We start from the raw sequence: 20,380 nt of genomic DNA on the forward strand, positions 1-20,380 counted from the left end.
CAAAAGGCCGCAGAGACCAGACCTTTGTGGCGGGTTCTGAGAAGCAGGGGGTATTAGGCATTTCAGTTAGGTACAGCACGTTATGAAGAGTTAATCTGAAGAGAGAAATATTTTTCCTTTGGGACACTGTTCTATGAAGCCGTGTTAGTAATTCCTAGAGAGTTCGCTTCAACTAAAAAAATCTAGTTTGTTTATATTCGGCCACTTGCCACGCTCATCCTTCAGCCTCTCAAGTCCGTAGCTGAATAAGGGGCAGCGGATGCAGTACCTAACAGGTAAGATCTCCCCCGCCCGCCCATTCTTTCCCGTCTAGAGCAGTACACCGGGACTCGGTGGCGTGGCCTGGGAGGCGGAGTCTAGACGCAAACTCCAGGCCCCGCCTACCCCGCGGCGTCCGCAGCGCCGCTAGCGATCTCCACCCGCCAGAGGTCGCAGGCTCCGCGAGCAGGTATCTCAGTTAGCGAGCGACTAATCCAGTCGGCGAGAACTAATCTAGTTCTCACGAGAGAAAGCGCGAAGCCTGCCGGGACGGACGCGCGGCCTTCCGCAAGTTGGACCAAAATGGCAGCCTTGGAGGAAGGGTTCACGTTGACTGCGGTACCGCTGGGTTCCGGGCCTGACGGACCCCTTGGAGTGGAGCAGAGCGACAAAACAGACCAGTTTCTAGTGACGGACAGCGGCAGGACCGTCATCCTCTATAAGGTGAGAGCGATAGGATCGGAGCGCCCCCGCTGCTGTCTCGCCCCTTTCTGAGTTCGGAGCCGGAACCTCAGGTTTCTCACAGCTTTGGAAAGAGATCTTGCAGCGGGCTTAGCGGAGAGCCGCTGTGGCCTTTTCGGGACGCTGAATGAGGTCTAGAATCTGACTCGGTTGTTCTCCCGGAGAGGCATATTTCCGAGTTGCAGGCGGCAGAGCGTCTAAGTGCACGTGGGCTACATTCGGAAAGGAAAGGAAACCTGTGCTTTTCGCTTTATATCTCCCGGAGATATCCTTGCTAAGATCCCCTTCTGGGGTCTCTGTCAGCCCAGCTGCCCGCAGAAGGGTTGAACGGAGATTGGTTGGGTGGGAGAAGATGTCACTGCCAGAACAGTGCTTTAGACTTGTGTCCGTACACTTCTTACCCACTCATTAGGGGGGAAAGTTTTGTCGGTGTTTTGTTTTGGCTTTTTGCTTTCTTGGCAGCTTAGTAGGCATCTTGATTCCGAGTGACCTGTTGCCAGCTATGGTTCACCCTGTGAATCCTGGATTTGCGTCCCTTGAAGTCTACACACCCCGCCCCCATTTAGCCTAAGGACTGCTTTAGCACATTTTCTAAACTTTGCTTTTAGTGGTTCCTTAGAAAGTAATTCTTTTTATGTGAGCTGCTGAACAGTTTTCTGTGTCTTTAAGAAGTTGGGTATCTCAACATCGGTAATCATCAGGGAAATGAAAACCAAAACCACAATGAGATATCACCTCACACCTGTCAGAATGGCTGTCATCAAAAAGAACACACACACACACAAAAAAAAAGAACACAAAAAAATAAATGTTTGTGAGGACGTGGAGAAAAGAGAAGCCTTGTACCCTGTTGGTGGGAATGTAAAGTGGTGCAGTCACTATGGAAGACAGTATGGTGATTTCTCAAAAAACTAAAAATAGAACAACCATATGACCCAGCAGTTTCACTCCTGGGTATATATCCCAAAAAAACCCAAAAAACAAAAACACTGATTAGAAAAGATACATGCACCGAGTGTTCATAGCAGCATTATTTATTATTATTTATTATCTTCCATTCCAAGATATGAAAGCAACCTAAGCGTCCATCAATAGATGAATGGATAAAGATGTGGTGTATATATGTGCAATGGAATACTACTCAGCCATTAAAAAAATAATGAAATTTTGCCGTTTGCAGCAACATGGATGGACTTGGAGGGCATTATGCTAAGTGAAGTGAGTCAGAGAAAGACAAATACTGTGATAGCACTTATGTATGGAATCTAAAAACTACAACAAAGTAGTGATTATAACAAAAAAGAAGCAGACTCACAGATATAGAGAACAAGCTAGTGGTTACCAGTGGTGCCAGGGAAGGGGGGAGGGACAAAATAGGGATAGGGGAGTAAGAGGTATAAACAGTTACGTATAAAATAAGCTACAAGGATATATTGTACAACAGGGGGAATATAGCCAATATTTTATAATAACTATAAGTGCAGTATATAACCTTTAAAACTGAATCACTAGATGGTACACCTGTAACATATAATATTGTGCAGCAACTATACTTCAATTAAAAAAAAAAAAGCTAGCTGTCTGCTTTGAAGTTTGGGGAACAGGTTGCCAACAGTACTATCCTGTTTGCTTGTTTTGATGCTTCTGAAGACACCATTGGTTTTTAGCTGGCTGTCAAGTGGACTTTTTGCAGTTCCTGCATAGGAATAGAGTGGCTGATTAGAATTGGCATGATTCCAGCTATCCTTACTCTTATTTCTCATGCCCCTGTTCAAGGGCACAACTGCATCAATTTTTTAAATATACTAATATTGTTCATTATCAAAGTGCCGATATTAATTTACTTTTTTTCATTTTAGGAACTTATATTTTCATTTTAACTACTCTTTTAAAGTTTTTTTTTTAATTGCAGTAAAGTACACATAACAAAATTTACTATCTTAATGACTATGAGTGTACAGTTCAGGGTATTAAGTACATATATTCACATTGTTGTGCAGTCATCACCACCATCCATCTCCAGAACTCTTTTCATCTGGCAAAACTGAAACTCTGTACTCATTAAATAATAACTCCCAATTTCCTCAACCCCAGGCAACCACCATTCTACTTTCTGTCTTAAGTGGAATCCACGTAGTATTTGTCTTTTTGTGACTAGATATTTTTTTAATTTAGGAGATTTGTTAAATACTATCGTTTTAATGATTTCTTTCGAATGTAAATTTAATTGCTTTAATGTCTGAGACTGACTTTTTGAATATTGTGTGTTCATTTCATTAGGTTTCTGATCAGAAACCCTTGGGGAGCTGGTCAGTGAAACAAGGTCAAATTATAACGTGTCCAGCTGTGTGCAACTTTCAAACTGGAGAGTATATTGTTGTCCATGATAATAAGGTGAGTTCTAAAATTTTTGTATAATATATACAAAACAAATCAAATTTTGATTTATTAACTATTCATGTTGTATGTAAATCGAAATTGGAATGCTTTTTTAAGTTGTATGCTTTTATTTCAGGTCTTGAGAATATGGAATAATGAAGACGTAAACCTGGATAAAGTATTTAAAGCGACAGTAAGTCTTTGGATTTTCCAACATATTTATTTAGTTTATTGGTGAGACGGAATAATTTGTAATGTAGCAGTTATTTATCTTAAAGTGTCTGTGAACATGACATAAAGGTTATAACCAGTTTTTCATTCTAGCTATCGTACAGTATATCTTAGTAAAATGTCTCAATTTATGAGTTAATATGTCAGAAAATGTGACATGATGTTATTTTCATATGAGGTTGAGGACTTAAATAATTCATGAATGATACATTTATAGTTATTTCCATGAGTTTAAATGTTTGTGGTGTGTCCCTTGCAAGAGCAAATGAACTTCATTGTTCCCTTTCTTAAAATAGGTAGAACAGACCCTGCAAGTTTCAGGCATTATACATTTTAAAAGTGGCACATACTGCAGTGAAAAAGAACCATGACTAACTAACTGTGCCTTTTCTCCTAATGACCTAAAGTATGTTAATTAACTTTTTCTTATAAAATGAAGTTCTCTAACTAGGTTAATCTTGAAAGTTCTTTATGGTTCTAAATGTCTAACTCTAAATACAATTGGCATATTTTAGAAGTGGTTCACAACAGAGCTGATTCACATACAACCGCAGTTGTCACCCGGACCCTTGAAACCTCTAGCCAGCTACCTGTGCTGCCCACTGGCTCCAGTCATTTTGTTCACCCTGAAGTAACACGATCCTGAATTTTACACAATGGGTTTTTTTTTTTTTTTTAATCCTACATATGGTGTTAACTTCTTTTCCTGGGCTTGCAGGCTATATATACATACATACATACATATACACATACACACACACACCCATATATAAATATGTGTGTGTGGCCCATGTATTTATATATGGCATCTTTCTTTTTCTAATACCAAAACCGCTTATAACTGCATTAGTGCCTTTGTTTGTACCTCTCCTCACCTCCAGTTTTGAGAGACCCAGGTTATAGCCTAACCTCCAGTATTTACAGTGGAAAGATAAACCAAAAATGAATAAAAGTGATTACTTACGGGGGTGAGCAGGGGAGAGGATAGAGAATAGGATCAAAAGTTAGACTTCTGAATGTATTTTGTGTTAGATTTAACTTTGTATTTTATGTTTAGATTTAACTTTGGAACCATACATAATTATAAAACAAAATTGAATAAAAATGAAAGCAAATCAGTCCCTTAAAGATAAGCCTTCTGTAAATGTCCTGATTCTATTAGGTGGCAGTTCCTTTAGAATAAAAATTTAAATGTTTTTATGTTCTTCTAGTTGTCCGCTGAGGTATATAGGGTACATTCGATACAGGGGACAGAACCCTTGGTGCTGTTCAAGGAAGGTGCCGTTCGTGGTTTAGAGGCCTTGCTTGCAGAGCCCCAGCAGAAGATTGAAACTGTTATCTCTGATGAAGAAGTGATTAAGTAAGTTCTAATACTTGTAATTTTTTTTTTAAATTTATTTATTTATTTTGGCTGTGTTGGGTCTGTGTTGCTGCGCACGGGCTTTCTCTAATTGCGGCGAGCGGGGGCTACTCTTCATTGCAGTGCGCGGGCTTCTCATTGCAGTGGCTTCTCTTGCTGCAGAGCACGGGCTCTAGGCGCGTGGGCTTCAGTAGTTGCAGCATGTGGGCTCAGTAGTTGTGGCTCACGGGCTCTAGAGCACAGGCTCAATAGTTGTGGCGCAGGAGCTTAGTTGCTCCGTGGCATGTGGGATCTTCCCAGACCAGGGATCGAACCTGTGTTCCCTGCACTGGCAGGCGGATTCTCAACCACTGCGCCACCAGGGAAGTCCCTAATGCTTGTAATTTTTAACCAAAAAGAAAATGCACTCTGTGTTTTTTATAATATTCTTTGCCTTGTTCAAAAGTATTTTGATTATAAACATGATAAAAGTAAGCTGATTGAAAACCGTCTGTAAGACAGTAGCCAAAATAACATCCCTCAAAAGCCTCTGGCGTGATAAGTGATTGAGGAAACTGGGGCCAAATGAGTCCTGTCCTAATAACAGAACTGAATAGTAAGTTATTTGAAAATTAAGTGAGTAATCCCACAAGACCAGAATGTTCTGTCATATAGCCCTGACTGCCAAGGTCAGAACCCTTTCGCCTGAAGAAATGTGCAGCTTGTTGTTAGTGGAATCAGGATAGTGCTTTGAGACCTCTGCTTTCCCAGATTCTGGAATAAAACTTGGGAAATGACTCGCACAAATGATAGAAGGAAATGTCACAGTTTTACATCTATCCAATCCCTATTCTTTCATCCCATTTCCTGTTTGGTTAACTTGCTGCCCCTCCAGGCCCACCTGATGCAAACTAAATCTTTAAAGGTCCAAGCAAAGACTTGTACGTAGTCAACTGAACAATGTGGACGGTGACCAGTTATATCTTAGACTCAGTGAATGCCTCTAAAGTGTGAGCAACTGTGTTTGGAGGAAATCTTTATGCAAAAGGATATAGGTAGAGAATCTGGGTTCTAATCCCCACTTTGCCAGAAAATGGCTGTGCAGCCTTGGTTACAGGCCCCTTACCCTCCCTATGCCTCAGTTCCCGCTGTCACTTGAAGAAGGCAGGTGAGATGCTAATGTTTTCCTGAGAACACGAGGCCCCAAAATGACTCTGAAAAAAGGAGGGGTGGGTCAATTAAGTTTGGGGAACACCGCATCTTGTCTGACTCACCCTTGGTACTTTATAGTTCACGTTATTGTCTTTAAAGTTCTGGGAAGCTCAGCAACTTGCATTTAATCCAGAGATGCATTTGACAGAGGAATGCCTTCTAGGTCCCCGTGGTAGATATTTTGAAACACTGAATTAAGTGTTCTCTGCTACCTCTCTGGCTCTAAAAAATATTTAATAAAAGATAATCTCTTAAATTTAGATTGATGATGTGTTTCTCTCAACTGGTGATTTTGCATTTTATGATTTTTCTTTTTCTTTTTTAGGTGGACAAAGTTTTTTATGGTATTTAGGCATCCTGTGCTGATTTTTATTACTGAAAAAGTAAGTGATACCTTTAATTCCTGGCCCATTTTGTGGCATTTCAGCGTCATCTGTATGATTTTTAAAACTAAAATTGGACTTTGGTATTTCTTTCAGAAAATTTTTATATATTTTTAAAATACTGAAAAATCTATTAGTAATAATTATTTCTATGCCTGAATTAAAGAAATATTTTTTATAACTTTTTAAATTTAATTGGACAAGAGGTTTTTAAGCACTCATTAAAGTAATTACAGTGGGCCAACAACTGGTCTCAACATTTAAATATAGTTGGTGGAAATGGGAATACTTTTAAAGTAAAATAACCTTTTTTTTTTTCCAGCATGGAAATTACTTTGCTTATGTACAAAAGTTTAACTCACGTATCCTAAGCAAATACACACTTTTACTTAGACAAGAAGAAAAATCGGCTACACAGAGTTTTAGTGCATCTGTGTATCGGAAATTCATCTCTCTGATGTCATTAAGTAAGTATTTTTTTTAAACTTTCAAAGTTTATAAATAAAGGGGTATTACAGGATAGTGTTTTAAGTTCGAGTCTTCAGTTTTTACAGTTTTCTGTTGTAGTATTTCCCTTTCCATGCTTCCTTACAAGCATTTATGCCTTCACTTTTTGCATTTTGCCATGTCTAGTCATGCATTAGGTCAGTAATTCTCTGCAGGTAAATTTTATGTCTTAAAGTTTTATCATAAGCAATAAATAATATAATACCAATAAAAAAGGAAAAATCACTGTTTATTATGATAAGTCCAGGTTTTTTGATATTATAATTAGTGAACCGTGAAATACCTAAGGTTGGTACTGCATGAACTCCCCATTCCTCTTTTCCAACCTATAGTGTGCCATTCTTTGAACAGTGACGGAGACAGGTGGGTAAAAGGACACTAACAGAGCAGTCTTGGACTCTACTAGCCACCATTTTACAGATTTTTTTTTTTTTTTTTAGAAGGTGTTTTTTGTTTTTTTTTTTATTTAATTTATTTTATTTTATTTTTTATTTTGTTTTATTTTTGGCTGTGTTGGGTCTTCATTGCTGCGCGCGGGCTTTCTCTAGTTGCGGTGAGCGGGGGCTACTCTTCGTTGCGGTGCGCAGGCTTCTCATTGCGGTGGCTTCTCTTATTGTGGAGCACGGGCTCTAGGGTGCACGGGCTTCAGTAGTTGTGGCACGTGGGCTCAGTAGTTGTGGCTCACGGGCTCTAGAGCGCAGGCTCAGTAGTTGTGGCACACGGGCTTAGTTGCTCTGCGGCATGTGGGATCTTCCTGGACCAGGGTTCGAACCCGTGTCCCCTGCGTTGGCAGGCGGATTCGTAAGCACTGCGCCACCAGGGAAGGCCCAGATTTTTTTTTTTAATGCTTTGGAGTTTACCTCTACCTAATGCTCTAAGGTTTAATCCCAGTCTTATGCATCTAGGGGGAAAAAATGCCTTTGCGGTCTTCTCCCCCCAGCCTGTTATGGCTTCTTTTGAAGTTGTTTTGGGAAGGTTAAGGCAGGATGAAACAGAGCAGTATTTAGGAAACATTTTCATGTTATCACAGTTTAAAATCTTTGTGAAGTTTTTCAATGTGCAAACGTTTGCAGTGGCTGTTAAGAAAAAGGCTCCCTTCGTTTATCATGTCTAGAGTGTCCTTGGAATCCGCTTAATACCTTTGCTTAAGAGGGACTGGTTTTCTTAAAGTTTAACCTAGAGGACATATTTATTGTTACACAGAAGTTTGTGAGTTGTGTTTTAGCTTTTGAACATTGAAGTAAGGGAATGTGAACCAAAGGGTCATAAAATCTTCATGTAACATAGCTAGAACCACATGAAATTGCCAAAAATACAATTGACTTACAAAACGCAGCGATTTAATAGGGTTTTAGGGTGCTGGAGTAACAAGAAATGTAATATTTAGACCAGAATGCTAATTAATTTCTAATAAGAGATACAGCCTTTTACTGACTGAATTGTCTGTACTCCTGGCAGTCCCCTCATATTCTAAGTTATTACAGATATTTACAATTTTTATTTCATGGCTATCATGACATTTCTTACTGAGATTTTTATTAATATTTCTCCTCCCTCAACTTTAGGTTTGTAGTATATTCTTTTTTTTTTTTTTTTTTTAATTAATTAATTTATTTATTTTTGGCTGCGTTGGGTCTTCGTTTCTGTGCGAGGGCTTTCTCTAGTTGCGGCAAGTGGGGGCCACTCTTCATCGCGGTGCGCAGGCCTCTCACTATCGCGGCCTCTCTTGTTGCAGAGCACAGGCTCCAGACGCGCAGGCTCAGTAGTTGTGGCTCACGGGCCTAGTTGCTCCGCAGCATGTGGGATCTTCCCAGACCAGGGCTCGAACCCGTGTCCCCTGCATTGGCAGGCAGATTCTCAACCACTGTGCCACCAGGGAAGCCCCTGTAGTATATTCTTTATTGGAAAGCATAGAGTCATGTGATTATTACATTTGTTTATTTTTCTGGTTGGATTCTCTATCAAATTGGTAAAATCTTATAAACAACTTAGTACATTTAACTGTAACAGATATAGAACTATCATTTATCCAATAATGAACAATAAATACTTGTTTCCAACAGGCTCTGATGGATGTGTATATGAAACCTTGATACCAATACATCCAAGTGACCCAGAAAAAAATCAGAGGGTAGTTCAATCACTGTTGCTCAAGTCCGTGGTGTCTGGCAGTGCTCGAAGTGGTGTTGCACTCACCATCCTGGACCAAGATCACGTAGCAGTCCTGGGACCACCACTATCAGCTTCTAAGGGTAACTAAAATCCAATCAGTTAAGAAGTCCTTTGGATTTTTTCCATCAAAGTGTACTTTTAAAGTCTCCTCTTTCTTTTTCATTTATTTATTACCACCCTAATTCATTCTCTTTTTCACTGTAGCTTCCTAATTCTTGAATAGGTCTTTGATTTCATCTTGCCTTGATCAGTTTCTCTAAAACATTTCCTATATCACTCACTACCTTGCTTGTCACCAGTGTCTTAAATAAAAACTGCAGCTATCTGTGCCAGCCTGTAGGCATTGGAAACATTGTTAAGACTTGCAGTAGAGTATTGAATTCATACCTTGGTGACATTTTAGCAGAATATAAATTCATTAGTCTTGGACAGCTTGAAATTTGGGGACTACTAATGTGCCTTTTGTCTCTGTGACTTCAGAGCAGGATTTTCATCATCACCTCACCTCCTCACCCCCAAACACCCCTCCACACACACAATTGTAGTCTGTCATGAAGGACACAGTTGTACCTGGCCAGTGCAAGATTGGGGTCTCCCAGCCTACACGATAAAACTCCAAATCTATGGTTTAGCATTCAACTCTCGCCACAGTCTAGACCCTGTCCACGTTTTTCAGTCTCTTCTCCCAGTTTCAAAGCAAGAACTCTCCGCTTTATTCAGGCCAGGCTCCCTATTGACTACAAACTTGATATGGCCATCCTTGTGTATTTTGTTTTGTTTCTTTTTAAGATAGGAGCTACCACTTACAGCATACTGTCCTGTGCCAGGTGTTTTACTTGTATTATTTCATTATTTGTGTCATTTAATCCTCCAACAACCCTATGAGAGAAAGTCCAGTTATTATCACCCTTATTTTACAAATGAGAAACTGAGATGTTAGGTAACTAAGTAGTGGAACTAGGGTTCAACCCAAGCAGGTTGACTCTTACGCCATGTATCTTACCACTCTTAAGTCCTGGCTTTTAACCACTTTACCAAGCTGTGCTTCTCCTCTCTCAACCCCCATTCTCCCTCTCTAGTTCCTGCTTTAACCCCCCAAAAATTCACTAACCTCAGTAAAGTTTCCCATGTCTCTTTCCAGAGTTTTTTTTAATATATGCAAATACTACTAGTTATTTTTCTTCCTCTTTTTACACAAATGGTAGCATACCGTATCCTCTGTTGTACACCTTAATTTATCCACTCACCTGAGATATCATAGAGAGCCTTCCATAGCAGCATCTGTATTGACTTTTTTTTTTTTTTTTTTTTTTTAATTAATTTATTTATTTATTTTTGGCTGTGTTGGGTCTCCGTTTCTGTGCGAGGGCTTTCTCTAGTTGCGGCAAGTGGGGGCCACTCTTCATCGTGGTGCGCGGGCCTCTCACTATCGCGGCCTCTCTTGTTGCGGAGCACAGGCTCCAGACGCGCAGGCTCAGTAGTTGTGGCTCACGGGCCTAGTTGCTCCGCGGCATGTGGGATCCTCCCAGACCAGGGCTCGAACCCGTGTCCCCTGCATTGGCAGGCAGATTCTCAACCACTGCGCCACCAGGGAAGCCCCATGACTTTATTTTTTTAAGAGGAAAATATAGGCAGAACATTCTGACATAAATCACAGCAATAGTTTTTTGCATCTGTCTGCTAACACAAAGGAAATAAAAACAAAAATAAACAAATGGGGCCTAATTAAATTTTAAAAGCTTTTGCACAGCAAAAGAAACATCGACAAATCGAACAGACAACCTACTGAATGGGAGAAAATATTTGCAAATGATATGACTGATAAGGGATTAATATCCAACATATATAAACAGCTCATACAACTCAAAGTCAAAAAAACAAACAACCCAATTGAAAAATGGGCAGAAGAACTGAATAGACATTTTTCCAAAGAGGAAATGCAGATGGCCAACACACACATGAAGAGATGTTCAACATCGCTAATCATCAGGGGAATGCAAACCAAAACCACAATGAGATACCACCTCACACCTGTCAGAGTGGCTGTCAACAAAAAAGAACACAAATAATAGGTGTCGGCGAGGATGTGGAGGAAAGGGAAGCCTCGTACTCTGTTGGTGGGAATGTAAATTGGTGCAGCCACTGTGGAAAGCAGTGTGGAGGTTTCTCAAAAAACTAAAAGTAGGACTACCATATGACCCAGCAGTTTCACCCTGGGTATATATCTGAAAAAACAAAAACTAATTCAGAAAGATACCTGGACCCCAGTGTTCATAGCAGCATTATTTACAATTGCCAAGATAGGAAAGCATCCTAAGTGTCCATCAACAGATGAGTGGGTAAAGAAGTGGTGTGGGTGTGTATATATGTATGTGTGTATATATATTTGTGTGTGTGTGTGTGTGTATACATATATATATAATGGACTACTACTCAGCCATTAAAAAGAATGAAATTTTGCCATTACGGCAACATGGATGAACTTGGAGGACATGCTAAGTGAAATAAGTCAGACAGAGAAAGACAAATACTGTATGACATCACTTATATGTGGAATCTAAAAAGTACAACAAACTAGTGAATAAAACAGAAGAAGCAGACTCAAAGATACAGAGGACAAACTAGTAGTTACCAGTGGGGAGAGGGAAGGGAGGAGGGGCAAGATAGGGGTAGGGGAGGGAGTAAGAGGTACAAACTATTATGTATAAAATAAGCTACAAGAATATGTGTACAACATGGGGAATAAGCCAGTATTTTATAATAACTATAAATTGTGAATCACTATATTGTACAACTGTAATTTATGTAATATTGTGCAACAACTGTACTTCAATAGAAAATTCATTAATTTTTTTTTTAAAATGCCTTATTTTTTTAGAGAAGTTTAAGGTTCACAGCAAAATCAAGGGGAAGGTACACAGATTCCCATATGCCTCCTGCCTGCACATGTGTCCACTTCTTCTGTGAATTTCTGTCTTCATTACTCATTTTTATTCTTAATAAAGCAAGACCTATGTGTTTAACTATGACTTCCCTCCTCCCTCCCTCCCTTCTCCGCACCCCCAGCACCATATATTTATATTTGGCTGGCTTCTGAACTTGGACTTTTTTTTTTTTTTTAATTTTTTGGCCGCACCACGAGGCATGTGGGATCTTTAGTTCCCCGACCAGGGATCAGACCCGCACCCTCTGCAGTAGAAGCGTGGAGGTCTTAACCAGTGGACCTCCAGGGAAGTCCCAACTTCTGAATTTGTATGTCTTATTTTACAGAATGCCTCTCCATATGGAATACAAAATTTCAAACACTACAGGCTTCAAAAGAGTTACCACAAGGGACCAGCGGTCAAGTAAGTTTTTGCACTTTGGGGTGTTTTTCAAATGTACTTATTTTTGTGTCTGACAAATAGACTGTCAGGGAAGAGGTCTCTTCGGATCTAAATATTTTGTCAGTTTTGATTAAAATAAATTAAGAAATATTTTCTACCTGCAAGATTATATTTAATTTGGTTATTGTTTTTATAGTTTCCTTATGTTTGTCACTTTCAAAAGACTAAATTATAAGCTAATTTTAGATCAGGAGAGAACAGTTAGCTAGTTAATAAAACTTTTTAATCTCACTTTGGTTTGATCTTTTTACTTTTGTATTTTGAACTATATCCAAGGGCTGTTACTTTGCCTAATAAATTAGTCTTTTAGGTTATATGTTAAATGTTATCATGGAATTACATAAGAATACTTAAAGAATTAAAATTTAAGGTGACCAGACTATAAACTTTCTGAGGCAAGGGACCTTGTCTTTTTTGTTCTCCGTCGTATCTTCAGTGCTTAACAAAGGTACTCAGTAAGTACTGGTTGTTTAGTGAATATAAGATATAAATACATCAAGATATAGGATGTTTCTGATCATTGTAATTAGACGATAAGGAGACTATGTTTCTTAGCATAGAATTCTAATTTATATTTAAACAAGTAATTTTCACAAAATTAGCCGTTCACAATTCCACTGCTCTAACAAACTTCACTTTTGATTTCCATGTTCCTTTGAGCTTTTTGTTCATATACCTGTCTCAGTTTTACAATTTTATAATTGAGATCATGAGATAGAAACAGTGTTAAATTCTGCTTTTTTCATTTCGTACATCAAAACAGTTTGCCTGTGTTACAATAGCCTTTGTGAGTATCACGTTAATAGATGTGTAATACTTACAATATTTTAAACAATTCATTTATTTTAAATATATGTGTTGATCAAATTTTTATGAGTCAAAAGAAATTATCTTTAAATTACACTTTATTCAGACATGGGCAAAAATAAGAGCTTTGTAAACCTACCTCAATTAATAAATTGAACATATGGGATTATTCTGGAAAGTTGCTTAACTTCACCTTATTCTTTCTGTTATATTAAGATTACTTCCACCACAAGTTATTGTTATAAGTTATATGGCTTTGTTGAATCAGATCTTAGAAGAGAAAAAGGGTTGCTTACATTTTTGATAACTTTTTTGTAGCTCTGGTATCATGGGGAAAATTTGTTTATGCTACATGGAAAATTTCTAACTGTAATCCCATACAAGTGTGAGGTGTCATCATTAGCAGGTGCTCTTGGAAAACTCAAGCATAGTCAAGATCCAGGTAGGAACTTAAATGTTTTATTACTAAAAACCATTTTATAAACTTCTAGTTTGATATGTAGATTTTCACAGCTATCGGTTTGCATAACCTGTTCTTAATGTTGAAATTTGCCAGTGTTCGTTCAGATTTTATTGGTCCAGGAAGCTACCTTGGGAACAGTCCACACTGCAGACACTGCTGCAGGTTAAAGAGCTACGCTGCGTTTTGAACACCAGTGTTCTGACTTTAGGGGCAACGGGAAAGTCCTGCAGACAAAATCAGTAATGCTTTTTCCCTCCTTGGTTTACCAGTGGCCTCATCTGTTGGGCACATAGCCTTTTAGGATATTATGATTTACTGATCTGAGGTTATTGGTAGAATGAAATGGACTTTAAAGCCGCTCTTGAATTGTGCATGAGTGGTGGTTGTTTTATTGTTCTTTGTTTGATTGATTGGCTGGGTAAATACCAATAGGTCAGAAAATTCCAGAAATTGTGTGTTTTGTGTTTTCTTAGACATTCATGCCATGACTCATTTTGTAAACTGGGAAACATCACAGGGATATGGACTTGGATCTCAGAACTCAGAGCAGTCAAAGAGAATCGTAAGTTTGGTAGTTGAAATAGAAATGTTACTACGGATGTTAAAAAACAGAAAAGGCTGAATTATTTTAATAATTCATATTTGTACAACTCTTAAAACTTGCTCTTAATGTTGGGGTGATTTGAAGCTTGAACCTAGTAACCTGACAGCCCTTATCCGAAAGTGACACATGTCATCTAGTAGTTTTTATGGGCATGTGTGTAAGACCCAGGTGTAAAAATGGACCAGTTTGCAATTAGTAATAATACCTTCCTGAGTATAGAGATTTTATTTATTAAAAAATGAAAACCTGAAAACCTTAAAGATATTTAAGTTAGAAGTTGAAATAGACCCACTTTTCACTGTAAGAAAACCAAACCCTAAAAAAGCTTGTGAATGGACTTTCCTGGTGGCGCAGTGGTTAAGAATCCCCGCCTGCCAATGCAGGGGACACGGGTTCGAGTCCTGGTCTGGTTCCCACATGCCCTGGAGCAACTAAACCCCTGCGCCACAACTACTGAGCCTGTGCTCTAGAGCCCGCGAGCCACAGCTACTGAGCCCGCATGCCACAACTACTGAAGCCCACATGTCTAGAGCTCGTGCTCCGCAACAAGAGAAGCCACCACAATGAGAAGCCCGTGCACCGCAATGAAGAGTAGCCCCCACTCGCCACAACTAGAGAAAGCCCGCGCGCAGCAACAAAGACCCAATGCAGCCAAAAATAAATAAATTAAAAAAAAAAAAAGTTTGTGATTAGAGCAAAAGTGTGCCAGTCTCTTTGGGATATTTTATATTCTTCTAAATGTCTATTGCATCTTTTGTGTTGTTTTGAGATCCTAATCAATTTACTGAATTCCAGTTAAGGAGAAGGAAAATTGAAGCGAGTGTACAGCCGGAGGTTCCACCATCCACACAACTCTTAGCAGCCGTACAGGTAAATTTTAAAATATTAGAAATACGAAAAGTCAACTCATGGTTAAAAGAAATCCTATGTACTTTTTATTGTCTTCCTCTTGTGATCATTTTTAGAGCTATGGCTTACATTTGTATAGTATATTGAGGTTGTCAGAGTGATGCTTTGGCTTATTTGACTCTCGCTAAGCATTTTGTGAGATCAGTGTGATGGTGGTGGCCTCATATCTCATTCACCTTTGCATTGAATGTTTGCAATTTAGCTTCTTAGAAATTTTGATTTCTAAATCCTTGAGTTTGTTTTTCTTTGTATTTTGTCTTTGTGCAGTAAATTGTAGTATCAACTCCAGTTTCACAGGAATGCATGAATGCTATTAGTGATTTAAGATGATGTTAAGCTAGGAACTTTTAAGTGCAGAGCAACGTTTATTAATGTACCACACTGAACTCTTTACTTCTGCCCTTTCAGAAAGATTCAGAAAAACATATTGAAGTAGAATTACGTAAATTTTTGGCTGTTAAGCGGACCCCTGACTTTCATACTATTATTGGGGACGTAGTAATAGGACTTCTGGGAAGATGTAAAGCAGAACCATCATTTTATCCTCGGAACTGTCTGATGCAGCTTATCCAAACGCGTGTGCTTTCTTACAGGTAAATGTTTCTGTACACCAAACTTTATACGCATAACTCTTTTGACCTTGTTTTTTGCAGTTTTGATTTTCATACTCTGAAAAAGCCTTATGAATTATTTGCAATTGAGAGTTTCTTAATATATAAAAATGATTCATGTTTTTGGTCTTAGCTTGTGCCCTGGCTTAATGGAGTTTGCCTTAGAAAAGACAGATGTGCAGATCCTACAGCTCTGCCTACAGCAGTTCCCTGACATCCCTGAGTCAGTCACCTGCGCTTGCTTAAAAATTTTCTTGAGGTAAGTTAGGAGCTGATGCTCCTTTTCTTTCACTGCGTTTTTAATCTATTGTTTTATTTTATTTCTAAAACTTTGAAGGCTTAGAAAATGAAAAATTTTCCAGTAAGTTCAACTACTGATAAGAATTATTTCCTGCTTTCAATTAACATGATAGCATTGGTGATGACAGTCTTCAAGAAACAGATATCAATATGGAGTCAGTTTCTGACTATACTGCTATTATACAAGATGGGGAAATAGAAGAACAAACTGAAATTCTTCAAAATGGTTTCAGTCCTGAAGAAGATAACTGTGAGAACTGTGCTCAGGAGTTGACTGAGGAGCCTCAGGCTGCAGCGGAGGAGAGCGCTTCCTGCCCTGTTACAGGGAAAAGAGCAGCGCTACTGTATCCTTTGGAACAGCTTCCCTTGTATTGTCTCTTTCCCAGGGATGCAGTCAAATGCCAAGCAAAAACTAAGGGGTAATTAGATAATTTAAGGTGGTTTTTTCCTTTTCTTTCTTTCAATTTTTTTCAGTTTCTGCTTGAAAATGGATTACATTCAATGCTGTGTTCAAACAACTTACTTAAACCTTCTTATTTAAGAAGCTGTACTAAGATAGAAGCTCTATCCCTTCTAAAATTCAGTATACTGAATAAACACCAATTATCTATAATAGCAAAGTATTCCAGATGATCTCTAGTGACGAGGACAATGTTCAGTGATAGCACTCTTCTAGAAAAGTAGAACTTTTGTATAAATTTAGAAAAATGTTACTGGGGAAGGGAATTACTCATTATTTCAGTAGAAAAGCCTTTATTGGTTGAAATGAGATTTTCCTTTATTCCCGAGTAGAAACGCAATTCTTCATTCAGCATATAGCGAGACGTTTCTTCTGCCTCATTTGAAGGACATCCCAGCACAACACATCACTGTGAGTGTTCTTACGAATCCTACAGGATTTTATTTCTGGGTTAAATGTTGCTCCTTAACTCTACCCAGCTTCTAGGGCATTCGAAAGGTTATAAAGTTCTTTCATCTGAATAAGAGGTTTCCCAGCCCTCAGGGTGAAAAATCGTGCTTGGGAGGCTAGAGTGACCTGGGGGAGGCAGAGCTTGACGTGTTCCTGGTGCCAAACCCGAAGGCCGGGTTCATCCATCTAAGTTAGAAACGAGTAGGAACTAAAAAGAATTGCCCGGAGAAGGATTCTGTCTTCTCTACTTATTATTTACAAACAAAATAAGCTCCTCACCCACCCCTCCCAAACCAAATGAACTCTTCTTTGATGGCAGGGAGTGCATTTGATTCATTTTTGTGTCCCCTGATGTCTAGCATATTTGTTTGATGTACAGTTAAATTCAGTAGCCTCTTAAAATTCTCTCCAGTCTCTTTGTTAGCTTTACATAGAGAAAATTTTTCTATCAAAGTGATTGTTCTTTTCTCCGCCCCACCTAGCTATTTCTCCAGTATTTGTATTTCCTTTATCTGAAGTGTAGTGAAAATGCTACTATGACTCTTCCTGGAATACACCCTCCAACCCTGAACCAGGTGAGGTAATCTTTTTATTTTGATCTGATGCTGGGAAAAATATGTTAAAAAAAAAAAGGTTTTATGTATATAGTATCAGAATCTGGAATCCAGGAACTGATTTCTCCCTGTCTCGTGGTTCCTACGACCCTCCTCCCTCACCAAGTACACAAACCACTGGAGTGGGTCACTCAATTTGGTAGATGGCTTTTTTAGAGCCATAATGCTATACTAAGGAACTTAAATTCATCTTAAATTCCTGATTCTTTATTGTGACCCTTTTCAAGAATTTCCTCAGCTTCGTTGGGAGAGAGGGATAATAAGTGTCCTCCTAGTAACCTAATAATCCCAAGTCCCTCTTAGAGATAACCAATACTAAGAGTTGCATTTATGTCTAGAAATTTGCTTTCTGTACCTTAACTTATCTTTCTCTTGTCTTTCTAATGCAAATTAGATCATGTGCATGCTATTCTGCAGCTTGTTTTTTTTCACTCATTGCTAGCTACATTTTACACATTTTCTGAATCAGGCTATATACATCTGCCACATTCTTTTTAACCACTGCATACTATTTGATTTTATAGAAAATCTTAATTTGTTAGTCCCCTATTGATTGGCATTTAAATTACTTACAGTTTTTTGCTATTGTAAACAAACTTTCAGTGAGCATCTTTATACAAATATTCTTGCATATTATGAGAGAACACCTGTTGGGTAAATTCCCATTAGTGAAATTACTGGATAAAGGGTGCATGCATTTTTAGTTTCGAAAATGCCAGGCTACCTTTCCAAAGGGTTGTGACAAGAGGTACTGTGGCCACCAAGATCTGAGACCTTACTCTCTGCTAGTCAAGTAGGTAACAAATAAGTGTTTTATTTTAATTTGCATTTCTTTGATAATAAGAAAGGTGGACCATCATTTCTTGCCAATTTATATTCCTTTTTGTGTACTGCCTAATCAGGTTCTTTGTCCAATTTTTCTATTGCATTTCCTGTCTTTTTCATTTTGCCTTATAAATTATTCTTTGTATATTAAGAGAAATTAGTCTGTTTCTATGAAGTGTATTACAAATACTTTTTTCCTATCACTCTTTTTTACTTGCTTTAGTGTAATTTTTGCCATAGATGAGTTTTTAATTTTCATGCTGTCAGAATTGTTAAGCTTTTCCTTTATGGCTTCTTTTTGGGTATGCCATGCTTAAGGCCCTTCCCACTCTAAGAGTGTAAAAATAGCCGCCCTGTACCTTTCCCTAGTACCTTTCTTTTCCTTTTCTTTGTCTAACTCTTTGATACATATAAAGTTTATTTTGGTGTAGAGAGTTACATAGGGATCAGCTTTCCCCTCTTCCTGCAAATGGATAATTGGTTTCCTTAATGCTTTTTCATGACAGTGATATTTACATGTTAACAACACCATTTGAAGGTGTAGACTACGTAGGATACTTTAATAAATGTATAGTAATAACTTTATTTTAGTTCTTGGTAGCTTATCTATAATACAGGACACCTTATTCTTGGGTCATAGTGTATATTTCAGAATAGGAGATGAGTGGGTTCTTTTTTTTGTAGCTGCTAGTAGTTATCAAGAATTTTAAAATAAAAAGTGCTAGCTCTCCCTTGGATTAAATATCACTGTGACTTTCTTTTTACTGATTAATCTGATGGAAAAGATCCAATTATGCTTGTAAAATGACAAGTATAAAAGCAGAAAAGAGGCTTTTTAGATTGCTTAGAAATTCCTTCATCTCTAAAACGTTCAGACTTCTGTAAAGAAGACTTATTTTTTCTTATAACTGTTTGATATTATTATGGACTTTGTAAAATGAATTAACCTAAAATTAAATTTAAAATCTTAGCTCCTTTTCCTGTTTATCTTCAGATTATGGATTGGATATGTCTACTTCTAGATGCTAATTTTACTGTTGTGGTAATGCTACCAGAAGCAAAAAGGCTACTGTTAAGTCTTTACAAGTTTGTGAAATCCCAGGTATGTAATTATTGATACATACTGAATTCTGTTTGTAACCAAGAAGCACCAAAATTATAATTTATTAAAATTTTTCTTGGAATAGCCCTAAGTAATTGTGGAGGATTTATTCAAATGTACAAGTTATGGTAAAAGTTATTTTGGAACTTTTTTCTTTAGATAAGCATTTGTTCTGAGCTCAACAAGATTGAAGTAAGTTTTCGTGAGCTACAGAAATTAAATCAAGAAAAGACTAATAGAGAATTATATTCAATTGAAGTGCTGGAACTCTTCTGATACTACCAGTTCTCCTTCATAGACGTTTTATGAAGCTCTTTTATGTGGATTCTTCCTACTCAACCAGGCAAGAGATGTGTTTTGTTTGTGACTGTCTCTTCGGTGACAAGAGAAATGTCTGAGCAAGTACCTAGACCATCACTTATTGATTCTCCTAGGCCGGACTGCAGGTTTCACGTGAACCTATTCTAGCTTATGGACACTGGTGGGGAGAGATTCTGAAACTTTTAAAAATATGTAACGGAGGTGTTTTTAAGTAAACTTATTTGTGTATTGATAAAAGTTGAATTTCTTACCATCCATTTGAATAGTTCTTCTTTTAATAAAAAACCACCATTGAAGAAACAGTGATTCTAGGAAAAACATGGTTTTATCAGAGTCAGAAGCTGTCCCAGCTCATCTGTGTTCATGGGGGACAGAAGAGGGCATTTCCACAGGCAGGGTGGGAAGGGGCCTTGTACACCAATGTGCTTATCTCCTGCCATCGTCTCCCGTTCTTTACCTCCTTGCACTACCTTCTTACATACCCAGGGCTTGAACATCATCCCTCAGATTACCTCTGTGATTAGGATGCTAAATTCAGTTATAGAAATATATTTCTAGATAGTAAAAAAAAAAAAAGTCTCTTCT

General features: G+C 38.2%; 1 protein-coding gene across 1 annotated transcript; it reads left to right on the forward strand.

Annotated features, from left to right (window-relative positions):
- The first annotated feature begins 531 nt into the window (after positions 1-531).
- NOL11 (nucleolar protein 11) lies at positions 532-20,048 on the forward strand. The gene is made up of 18 exons (XM_059906862.1): positions 532-702; positions 3,001-3,114; positions 3,236-3,292; positions 4,542-4,690; positions 6,207-6,264; positions 6,587-6,731; positions 8,835-9,023; positions 12,214-12,290; positions 13,455-13,578; positions 14,073-14,161; positions 14,999-15,073; positions 15,521-15,705; positions 15,857-15,982; positions 16,137-16,367; positions 16,816-16,894; positions 17,416-17,508; positions 19,367-19,474; positions 19,634-20,048. The coding sequence occupies exons 1-18, from the start codon at positions 562-564 to the stop codon at positions 19,748-19,750; spliced, it is 2,157 nt and encodes a 718-aa protein (XP_059762845.1). The 5' UTR covers positions 532-561; the 3' UTR covers positions 19,751-20,048.
- Positions 20,049-20,380: the final 332 nt, after the last annotated feature.

The sequence above is a fragment of the Balaenoptera ricei genome, chromosome 20, assembly GCF_028023285.1.
Source record: "Balaenoptera ricei isolate mBalRic1 chromosome 20, mBalRic1.hap2, whole genome shotgun sequence".
NCBI classification, from domain to species: domain Eukaryota; kingdom Metazoa; phylum Chordata; class Mammalia; order Artiodactyla; family Balaenopteridae; genus Balaenoptera; species Balaenoptera ricei.

Excerpts from the sequence above, each read along its gene's own strand:
- NOL11 (XM_059906862.1), top strand. The coding sequence starts at position 562 with ATGGCAGCCTTGGAGGAAGGGTTCACGTTGACTGCGGTACCGCTGGGT. Across the intron at positions 14,162-14,998 it reads CAGAGCAGTCAAAGAGAATC|TTAAGGAGAAGGAAAATTGA; the intron begins GTAAGTTTGGTA and ends ACTGAATTCCAG. Across the intron at positions 19,475-19,633 it reads ACAAGTTTGTGAAATCCCAG|ATAAGCATTTGTTCTGAGCT; the intron begins GTATGTAATTAT and ends TTTTTTCTTTAG.